This window comes from Primulina huaijiensis, chromosome 10, assembly GCF_012295235.1.
Source record: "Primulina huaijiensis isolate GDHJ02 chromosome 10, ASM1229523v2, whole genome shotgun sequence".
Classification (NCBI taxonomy): domain Eukaryota; kingdom Viridiplantae; phylum Streptophyta; class Magnoliopsida; order Lamiales; family Gesneriaceae; genus Primulina; species Primulina huaijiensis.
Window position 1 is genome coordinate 6,144,871 of NC_133315.1, and position 11,559 is coordinate 6,156,429.

General features: G+C 36.4%; 1 protein-coding gene across 1 annotated transcript; it reads right to left on the reverse strand.

The window, feature by feature from the left end:
• Positions 1-829: 829 nt before the first annotated feature.
• On the reverse strand, positions 830-10,441 carry LOC140986065 (uncharacterized). Its single transcript, XM_073454027.1, has 27 exons — positions 10,155-10,441; positions 9,851-10,034; positions 9,179-9,303; positions 8,172-8,294; positions 7,920-8,063; positions 7,091-7,734; positions 6,349-6,470; positions 6,180-6,271; positions 5,853-6,069; positions 5,674-5,737; positions 4,915-5,063; positions 4,748-4,818; positions 4,473-4,646; positions 4,322-4,393; positions 3,914-4,015; positions 3,736-3,825; positions 3,230-3,305; positions 3,047-3,143; positions 2,839-2,908; positions 2,560-2,739; positions 2,316-2,438; positions 2,142-2,225; positions 1,873-2,057; positions 1,622-1,760; positions 1,431-1,490; positions 1,164-1,268; positions 830-1,071 (listed from the first exon to the last, which is right to left on the reverse strand). Exons 1-27 carry the CDS (start codon positions 10,236-10,238, stop codon positions 958-960), a joined length of 3,690 nt encoding a protein of 1,229 aa, XP_073310128.1. The 5' UTR covers positions 10,239-10,441; the 3' UTR covers positions 830-957.
• Positions 10,442-11,559: the final 1,118 nt, after the last annotated feature.

Here is an 11,559-nt window from a genome sequence, read left to right on the forward strand (position 1 = left end):
TTGCTGGACATCTACTCTAACAAACTTATCAGACACTATGTTCGCTACATCGTCCGTACATACATGAAATTGACCTGCGCGAGTGCGATCTACCAATATTAATATATAGGATCTCATCAGAAATCCGAAGTTAAGTATGCTTGCATAAGAGCAGTACTAAGATGGATGACTTCCTGAAAAGTTCTCGTGATACACCTATTTTCGTCCCCCCGGGCGTAGCTGAGTTGGTATAGAGAGTTGGGACTATTATCTAGGTTCAAATCCACTTGGGTTCATTCCCTTGGATATTTGGCCTCCCCACTAAGAGGCTGCTCGGTCACTGCAGTTTTCCTCTTTTCCACGTGCTTAAGGCGGCAGTGGAGAGACACTTGGGGTGGGGATTCCACCTTTTTGGGACTATGAAATCGACCTGCACTACACAAAAATCAGAGAATAATTTGAAAAATAAAAACAAAATGTCGAGAATTTTACAGTACTGAGAAGAGGAGTGAATCGAGGCAAAGGCTGGTTAAGCTGAACCAGAGCGTAATGGGTATCGTTAGAAGAAAGATTGGGTAGGAGGAATGTAGATGAACTAATCATCACGGTAAGTTACTTTTAAAATTGTAACTTAGAAATGCATAACCAAAATTCATTCCAAATCTACTCGATCGAATCTCTCCCCCCAATTTCCTGTAAATTATTACATATGTATTTTCGATGCAATCCACATTATCGTATTGTTCGGTTTGAAAGTTTACAAATACATCAAAATTCAGAACTAGGTTTATGTAATATTCGATATAAAATAAGTTTCAATAAATAGGTCTACGGCGACAAGGGTCAAACCTCACGGGGATAAGATGCAATTATATAGTAAAGGTAAAGCAAAAAATAATAGAGGACTAACTAAACATATGATACATAAACTTGCAGGTTAACAAAAACTGGATATTGGCCTCTGTACAGTATATTCTTCTACATGAAGTAGCTAAGCGACGTCTTCTTTCTTGATCCGCCTTCTCCATAGAGTTCGTTCCATTGGAGAAGCTCGTTCGTGTTCTGTGATTCTGATGATACACTTGCACAGACCTGTTGGTTTTTTATGCAAAGCAAAGTTGTTTTATAACCCGGGGGGGGCGACATTTGAAACTCGGAAGGATGGATAGACAAAAAAAACACACCTGTTCGTGTGCATATCTGAAGTCCTCCATACTCAGGGGCCGTATATCAGCACTGCTATATAATGCAGGTAAAGGTCTCATCTCTGCTTCTGCCAACACTTTCTCCTATAAATTTGTAGCACATTATATATCAGTATAAAATGCTTTACTTACGTGGGTAGAAATAGCATGATAGTGCCCAGCAACTGCTACAAGACAGCAAAATTCTGGATATACCATCACCACACACACACAAACACACATATATATATGCTCAAATATACAAACCTTTTTCTCCTTCTCCAAAATTTCTCTTATAGGACGATGTGCAGCTGTCACGCAGAGATTCTGGAAAAGAGGAAAACTTGTTTATAATTTAAACCAGATCTATGTCAATGGCTAGAATCCCACACAGAAAATGAAACTCAGTTGAGATGACAAATAAAATGCAAAAATTTCATGAAACATCCTACACAAACCTTTAGATCACTTCCCGAATACCCATCCGTCATGCTAGCAATAGCTTGGATATCAATTGAAGGAACCAATTCTTCCTTGGCTAACATCACTCTCAATATTTTCTCTCTGTTTTGAGCATCTGGCAAGTTGACCATCAGCCTGCGCCAAATATAAATAATAGTATTTTAGATTTGTGGTCTGCTCACATGCATTAAAAGTTTTTTTTTTCTAGTAAAAAAATCAAAAGTTACTAGGTTTCGCAACAATAGACCTCCGTGGAAGCCTCCTAATAACAGCCTCATCAAGATCAAAAGGTCTGTTTGTAGCTGCAAGTACTAGCACACGCTCCTTATCCTTGGTACGCAAGCCATCCCAGTTCACCATAAATTCATTCTTCATTTTGCGCATTGCTTCATGCTCACCAGGGTTTTCCCGTCTCCCTAGCATGCTATCAACCTATGGCAACAAAGGTAAAAAAATGAAGGAATAGAAGAATGCCAAGAAGAAAAAACAAGAGGATTATCGGAATAGTACACCAACCTCGTCAACAAAAACAACACTAGGGGCAATTTTGCTAGCCAAAGTGAAGACTGCTTTCACATATTTTTCTCCTTCACCAAACCACTATTTGAACAAAATAGGACTTGTTAATTTTTAAACACCAAAAGAACTGTGCAATAATGATACCACTTGAGGGCTAATCAAGTAGTTTACTTTTGATGTGATGCTTGACATTGATATGTTGATGAAGTTTGCACCAGCTTCAGTCGCAACAGCTTTTGCAAGCATAGTTTTGCCGGTACCAGGAGGTCCAAATAGCAATATTCCCTTACATGGCTGCCACGAGCCGCAAAGTCGGTAAGAAGAAACCAAATAGATGACCTATCCTACTACAATACATCTATAAATGATGACTGATTTTACTTCTAAAGATGAACAACTTCCAAAATCCACTTACCTTCGTTAGCTGCCCTTTGCTGAACAATTCGGGCCTTTGCAGTGGTAGCATCACCAGTTCCTTCAAAGTCTCCTTCACATTTTCCAAAGCACCAACGTCATCAAAAGTAACTCCTATATCACTGGGCGGAATAACCTCACCAAGGAGCCTTTTCTCAAATTCATTTTCTGTAACCACATCCTGAAATTCAAGCAGAGTCATTCTCTTACACCGGGTTGCATGAAATATTGGGAAACCACGAAGCAAACTTAACTACAAGGAACAGAGACATTAATTCACCTTGAGAGATTTCTTCAAACTCTTGTTTTCATTTTGCAGTCCCTGCAGAATGTTGAGCCCATAACTGATACTGCAAGACAAGGCCAGAAGGGAAAACCATAAGAATGTAAACCAGGACGAGATAGTCATTTTTGCTATGCTGCATCTCCAGTTATCTTGTAGTCTCAATCTGTGGATAGTGTTGGAAAAATATACAAATAAAGTTTACCTCTGACTTGAAATGACAAGTTTCGACTCTTTGCTTGATGCCTCTGAACAATGCATAAAGTGATGGCTTAGAGCCCAGCCAACAATTTTTTCAACACCTGTCACCACGAGGATAACAACATTACCTATTGATTCAAGTACATAGTATCTATTTGAAGCTTTTGAATCGTGTAAATAGACTAACTTTCAGTAGTCAAAGCTTGGTCTTTGATACATAAAGTTTCCAGATCAGGGCAATAGAGGCCAATTCGATTTAGAACCTGAAATTCATATGAATACGTAGAAAGAAAATGTGTAAAATCATTAAAAGATAAAAACCATACAATAAATATTTGAGTTAAACCAGTGAGAAAAGTTTGGAAAAAATAGTTCATGACATTTCCATTCTACATTTAAGAATAATGCGTCATTATCACACTTTCTCCCTACTGGTGATCAATTTAATGTAGCTTTCCAAGGAACTGACCAAATATAATCCCCTCGTCACTGCTGGAAAAAAATTCACATGATGGAGCCACCATATCCTAGCAAATCAAGTAAACTAGATGCAATTTCGTATATTCTTGATACATTGCACGAAGTAGGTGCAGCTAGAAGAAAGAGTCTATCAGCATTTAGCTCCTACAAACTCTCAAAGGATTCCAAGCAATTGGAAATGTAAACACAGGTCGGTTGACAGATGAGACTGACCGAGTGAATGCTAGCAATGTTCGACTGCGATTTCATTGTTTCAACATCACGATCCAGGTGTTGTTTCCAGTCCGATAGAACTTTTTCGTCCTGTAAAAGTTAAACAACCTTTACAGCCTGTTTCCTTACTAAAATAAAATATAAACAGCCACAATAGTATAAATCAACTTTTTTTTACCTGAGGAACCTGTACAGTCACTTTGTTCGGGAAAAGACGGCTAAGCTGCTTCATTGTTTTTGGAGTTTCTTTAGTTCTATCATTCAATCTACCAAAATTATCCTTGAAAAGAAAATGAAGTGTAACCATAGTTTAGATAGTCTGCATGAACAAGAACAGGAGAGTGCGTATGTATGCATGCACAAATATCACCAATGGGCAATGACAAGTATACATGAATCCACCGAAGAGTCTTTTCAGCATTCTCAATTAGTAGAGTTCCCCCACCCCTTGAATCATTTGAAATGAACAAAAATTGTTGTAGCGCAAATTAGAACAAAGAAGTTTCAGGTAAATAATAACAAACGAATCACTTACAAACTAATAAAAAACAGGAAAGAGGATAAATAAAGATGTTATTTGACATACCGGGAAGGTAAGGTCAAGCAGTGCAGTTTGGTTACTCCCAAATTTTGTGAACAATAATCCACCAGGATGAGACTGGATGCAGGAAGCATGAGTGGTGTAAGTCCTATAATATGCAGGGAAAAGTGGATAAGAAAAATAACACTAAACTAACCTTCTCTTTCCGGTTGTCTGTCTGAGTATGGGAAGCTATTACAACAACATTCTCGGGTAAATTTTCAAGCTTATTTTTAAAAGCCGCATATGCTTCAGCATTTCCCACCAAGGATTTCTCCATGTCTTTCACAAACAAAACTAATGGGCAAGTCTTACTTTCTAGGGAAGCAACCTACAAAAATTACAATATTTACCTCAGGTAGAACAGAAATACAAAGCATGACAGAAATTATTCTTAGAAATAGCAAACATAATTATAGTTAAGGTAATCACCTCAAACAGTTCATTGATAACAAGCTTGTCTATGTCATCAGCATTAGAACTATCAAGACGTAACGAGTCAGCTGCATAGAAAGAAAACGACCACCACTGTATTAAGGAAGATTATATTTGATCACAGGTATTAAATGAAGGAAAATTGACAGATAGGAAACATTTACCAGCACAAAAAAACCCATGCTCTATTTCACAGATTCCCCCAAGATCAGTACCGTCTGGAACTGTCCTGTCAAATCTAACTCCGATTTTAGAAGAATCATTTTTCTCAAAAGCAAGCACCACCTTGCCTCTGTAACCATATGTTGGACCCCTGCACATAAAACAAATTACAACACCACCACCTACGTAAGAAAAGAATGAATCCGAAGACAGATAATACGTTATCAAGTCCCAGAAATGGGTATGTTTTTTATCCTCATTCTTAGTTCTGTATCAAAACAAGTGTATAACATGTTGATTATTGTAAATTTAAAAACTAGGGAAAGTATAACACAGAAGAAACATAAGAACTTCCTGGTCATCATGAGGATTAATAAGCATAATTCCCCATAAAACAAGCACACAAAAACGCAACTGAGAGCCTGAAAGTACACGGTAGAAACTGTACTTTGTGTTAAAAAAGACTTAAAAGAAACGACAAGCGTACAGGGCACCTTTATGTCTATCTCCATTCTCCGTCCTAACCAGTAAACACCTAGCCAAATCAGACCATCAATGCTCCTAGACCATCAGTGCTCCTACAGAATGTTTTGGCGTGCCTACCAACACTAACCCGTGAACACAGCAGTTTTGTTGTTATCAGGAAATCAACATTAGTTAATGGTCAACTCTATCAATAAACATAAGTGTAGACAAAGAATCAGGAAAACCATCCAAAACTTGTTATCTAGGAAACTAAATCAACTCGGTAGGACAATTACCTTATTGGAGTTTGAGTAGGAGAAAACCCAGATGGTAACAAACCCACATACTTCACTCGGTCACCTGCCGAAAAAACAAAGAATTTCAACCAACAAAGAACATGCTATCAACGCAAAATAGAGCATATCAACAAGAAAATATTTGAATTTCAAAAAAAAACACGAAAATATGAGTTTACCATTTTTGAAAACATAGTTTTTCGATGAAGCAGTAGATGCTTCCTGCTTAGGCTGGGCTTGGGAGCTTATAGCAGAACCACCAGTTTTGTCAGCCTCTACACTTGAGGCAGGTTTCTTTAGCTGCAATGTAGCAGCTGCGGCCCGTTTAGTAAATACACTTGTTCTCTCAGGCTTTGATGTTTCTTTTACAGAATCAGGTTCCTTTGATATTGTCCCCTGCATTATAACTTTCAATCATTATACACCACATGATTTTAGATGCTTAATGAACCACTTCATCAAGGAAACCAGGAACACATTAAAGAAAAGACGGCGGGGAAGCTTACACCAGGCAGTATAATAGAATCAACAACAAGGATTCTTGCGCTAAAATATTTTGCAAGTGCCTTAGTCAAGGTTTCCTGATATATCTCCGAACCTAAAGAGAAAAAGACTAAGAAGGAAGAAGAAGAAATATCAATAACACAACAAAACAAAAAAGGGAAGAGCAATCACCTGCAGGTCCAGACAACAAAATTCTCGGACACAAGGTAGGGAGAGCTGAAATATATTTTGCAAATTTGTGACACTTGAAATGTATGAACGTTGACGCAATAAGAACATTCTTCGTTGTTTCACTGTCGAGACAAGGAAAAAATTGCAAAAAAAACCACTTCAAGTAAGAAAGAGCAAACAACACACAGATAATGGTTAATCACATGAAAACAAAAGAAACAGTCAGCAAACAACACACACAGATAATGGTTAATCACATGAAAACAAAAGAAACAGTCAATAGCTCAAGTCCATTAACAGACAGAGTATTGAATGCAGAGGATTGGTAAGTACATAAAACCATCGTTTCATGCACACAGATAAGAACGAACAATGTGCACCAAATACAGGAATAAATGCCTATTTATAAATCAATACATACAAACACCAAGGGTATATTTATCAAAGTTCAGTTCAATACCACAATAAAACAAAGAAATGCTTTTGATTGAGATTAACAAGATCGTACTGGATATAACAATGTTCGAGCACACAACAATGCGTTTTTTACTTGACTTCCAACATAGAACATATGCTTCAGTCTTTCTAACGGCAAGTAGTTAAATGACATATTCGACATATATTTGGACACATTTCAATAATTATTGTCGCTATATTGATAGAGGTTAATAGTAAAGGGAAGTGAACCTAATGAAAGACGTACATAGACGCCGATGCCTACAACAAAATTTGAGTATTTTACCTCAGATAATATGGAAAGTTTTCAAATGAAATGTCACCATTTTTGCAATCAAGTAGTCCTTGTTGTAAACCATCTTTAAATGCCTGGTGCCTTAATGAAACAGAAACATCTGATTCCTTTCGCTGATCTTTGAATGCCCTATGCTCATCAAGGATTTTAGATATGTTGCGACTTAAATCAAACCCATGAGATGTAGAACCAGCTAGAACCTGCAAAAATGGCCTCAAGTCATTGCTTTCCGCAACAATCTTCCCACTGTCTGCATCAACATTTGAATTTTCATTGGCAACATCAGGAGATGGAGCAACAGTCTTTCCAAGAATTGATAGAGGAATGTCATCCTCTTGATCAGAGGTATCCTTCATTTCAGCATCCTCCACATGGCTGTCTAACTCTTCGCACGCAGAAGGTAATGCTGGCAATTCAGAACAGTGTCGTGTGTCTTCATCATTTTGAGATGGAGGAAGAAGGGATAATTCTTTAGTAAGATTGGATAGTGATGCAAGCGTTGAGGCAACAGTACAACGGTCTTCTGATCTTACTTCAGTATGTAATCCTTTTACTGGTTCATTATCACGTTCTAACAAGACTGAATGTTGCACACCAACTGTAGCATCACCGTTATTGATGAGTTGTTGAAAAATCTGAAAGTTCGTCAAGGAAACACACTATTGTCTGATACAATTTGAAGAGGTATACCTTTCAAGTTTATCCATGTGAAGTAAACTAGAAAACAAGGATGACTCAAATAACTATAAACAAAAAAATATGACTCACAAAAACAAAGGTAAAAACAATAATACTAGCAATGCTTCTGTGACAAGGATACATAAGCATGTTTACCAGACGAGTTAAAAACCACTTCATCTCCTTCATTTAGATGAATACTCGAATCTTTGGAATAAACCTTTCCATTCACTTGGACAGCCCCTTCATTCCCTGTTATTTCAAGCAATGTAACTGATACTCCTCCCTGGAGATAACAACAAAGTGAGGCCCGAATAGAAAAAGTAATGATATCAATGAATATCTGAAATCTAGAATCATTGCAGCAAGATGCGAAAAAAAAATCAACATTTACCTCAGACTCAATGTGCTTCAGACTACAAAGGGATTTACTAACTTCGGCATCTCCCACACACAAGTCGCACTGATGACCTTGACCAACAGTGAATGTGGGGCGATGCATGACAATATGTGGACTCTGCAGCACATGGACACAGTTAACGGGCATGGAGATAGACAGGTTAATAAACAGCTCTCAAAGACAAAAGCAAAAGTGGACATGGTACACATACTAACAAATCAATCTAAATCTCAAATAATACACTTTTCAAGACAAAATAATGTATTTTCCAACACTACTTATAGAGCTATTAGGCTTGAAAAACTACATCCCAAATTAATCAACAATATTGGTCAAACATTTTCCGTAATATCAAAGACTTCAAGCAACTAGTCGCAGCAGATACATCGTAATAGTTATGAACCGTATGGTGCCACCATAAACCTATGGATAGATAGGCATGACCTCATAATATTGTAGGCGAACTCTGGGACGGACGCACACAGAATGCCCAATCTACTCCTTTCGATAGAAGCACACTGCACACTCATATTTGTAGCTTGAATAGCATGAACACAAACTTAAACAGTAAATTTATGCCAACAAAAGAACAATTTGTTACACACCAACGATATCTAAATTTTGCAAAATCTCTTCAAAGTTCAAATTCTCCCACTTCTCCCTTGACCTTAGTTTATTTAATTGTAGTAGGCTTTGGGCATTTTAAGGAAAATTAACTTCTCGGGGAGATAAAACATATTCTGAAATGACAACAATGTCATTGAGTCAATGATGAACCACCAAAAAAAACCAGCCAAAGCTACAAAATTTACCCTACTGACAGTGCACATTTAAGCAGTCACAGTAACGAAATGATTTTTGTCGCAGTCACATAAAATATTCTACAAGTATCTCTGATTCTCTAGTTTAAGGACTTAAACGCTTTATAAAGATAACCTTATGCATTCTATACCTTTTTAAACAAATAAAACATGAAATAGAATAAAATAACATAAGCCTACCTGGGAGCACTGGGAAAGAAGTTTTCCCCATGCAACCCCTATGTTATATTTAACTTGCCGTTTCTTCCCTCGATTCACTAACAGTCCACTGGGTTTCCCATTTTCCAAATCCATTGAAGAATTACCTGCATCAACCCAAAAATATCAACAAATAAAAAATTCAAGAAGTTAGAAGAAGAAGATAAGCAACACAATTTTTTTATCACTCTTTAAACCCATTTCTCATTTCCTAGAATAGAACCAATATTACAATCTTAGTCTCATTCTAATTTTCCAAATTTATTAATTTAAATTTAACTTTTAATTTGCTCCCTAAAAAAATGTGTTTTATCAATGTACACAACAGAATGCATAATATTTTAAAATTTTCGAATAAATCACACATTATCATTATTTATAAAACCATCATATTAAACATATATTTACATGATGAAACCTTTCATTTGGACATGCCCAGAAAAGCTCAAAACATAATTCAGAAACTACCTTTGCATCACATAAATTAATCGACAGAAATATTTATCCAAATCACTTGTGCCCAAAACATAAAAAATGAAACCAAACATTGAGCAAGAATTTGCAAAAGATCCTCGGGAAACAAGAATTTGATGAAATCAAAACACACGCAGGTTACAAGATCGATAATCATAATCGAAGAAACAAAAGTCTCACCTTCCACCGCCACTCCTGGCTGTTTCGTTACCGCTATAGCATCCGATTGCTTTACGCTGCCACTGTTGGCCAGATCAGCCGATCCAGCCTCATCTATAGTCAATTCTTTTGTGACCACCGCTTCACCTACCACTTCGTTCGCAGACGGAGAATCGTTCGTCGACGAGGAAGACACCTCTGACGCCTGTACACGACAAAACCCCAAAATTCAAAACCACCGCGAACCAAAAACAGTAACAAAAACCCAATTCAGCATTCCACCCAAACCCACAAGCTAAAAAAATCCAAACAATAAAACCCAAACCTTGGATCGCTTCCCGTTAGGCAGCGAAGACGATGGAGAAGAAAGGGGACGCTTAGAAGAAGAGCTCCGCCTCGTCTCAACCATGTTTCTGATATAATCTTACAAAAAAAGCACAAAGAATCACAGTTCCCAGACAGAAAACCCAATCAAGAACGCAACCGAACCAATATGAAAAGGTATTCCGATAAATATGATTGTGTATATAAATAAATCTATTATTCTTTAGCCCGAAAGACAGGATATGGTATGCAGCGGAGAGGAAGAAGGAATCAACAGCAGGAGGTTGGGTCATATATATAGACAGAGCTTTGACCTTTGGCTTTTGGGCACATATTTTTTTATTTTTGGTAGTTCTGGTGGATAAGCGGACTCCAGTGGCAATGCGCTTTTGTTTGCTCGAGCGAGACTACGCGATTTTCCTAATTTTCCTCATCAACTTTATTATTTTAAACAATGTAAGCATTTTGATAGGTAATTTTTCCCCTTTTATGTATTAGTATGGAGTGTGCAATATGATTATCTTTTATATCGAAATGTTATAGAAACAAATCCTGTAAAATTAAGTAAGCGATTTGGTGAGGATGTACGGATTGGATTTTTGGAGAAACTTATCGAGAGATAATTTGATTTGGTAGTTCTATTTAACTTCTTCAAGATAATTTTTTGATTGAGGATTATCGCTAAGACCTTAATTCAGAAATATAAGTGAAGAAATATTCGACGCGAATGAGATGTATTTGAACTTAAATAGTTTAAATTTTTTTTGCTCAAATTCGAATTGAGCTCGAAAGCTTTGACCATGTTCGCAGACTTCTCGAGCTATTGCTTAAAAGACTTGAAATATATGTATTTGCTATAAATTTATATTATTTATACTATTAATTAAATTTAAACATCGTAGAGTAGCTAACTTTTACTATGTTAGTGAAGCTATTTTAGAATATATATCTTTTAGTCATCTAACTCCGTATAGATCTTATTTTGCATCACAAAAATTTTTATGAAACGGTGTCACGTGTCAATTTTGTGAGACAGATCTTCTATTTGAGTCACCAATGAAAAAATATTATATTTTATGTCAAAATTATTACTTAGTATTGTAAATATGGCCAGAGTTGACTCATCTTACGAATAAATATCTGTGAAACCGTATCATAATTTATCTTTCATCATATCTTCTTTCTTATTATTTCATTGTCAAAAAATAATAACTTTCATTTTTTATTTTTTTTTTAAAAAAACATATTTCTTTCTTAATCTTGAATTATTTTATAAAATATTAAAAATCTGAGTGGCTCATGAAATATTAGCAAAAGAATTTGAGCTCAAGTTAGACTCGAATTTTTGTTGAACATATTCGAGTTTGGCTCAAATTCTATAATTTCAAATACATGTCAAATATTTT

Coding starts and splice junctions, on each gene's coding strand:
- LOC140986065 (XM_073454027.1), bottom strand. CDS start 10,238: ATGGTTGAGACGAGGCGGAGCTCTTCTTCTAAGCGTCCCCTTTCTTCT. Junction 3,144..3,229: donor CCAAGCTTTGACTACTGAAA/GTTAGTCTATTT, acceptor TCGTGGTGACAG/GTGTTGAAAAAATTGTTGGC. Junction 2,058..2,141: donor GTGTTGTTTTTGTTGACGAG/GTTGGTGTACTA, acceptor TTGTTGCCATAG/GTTGATAGCATGCTAGGGAG.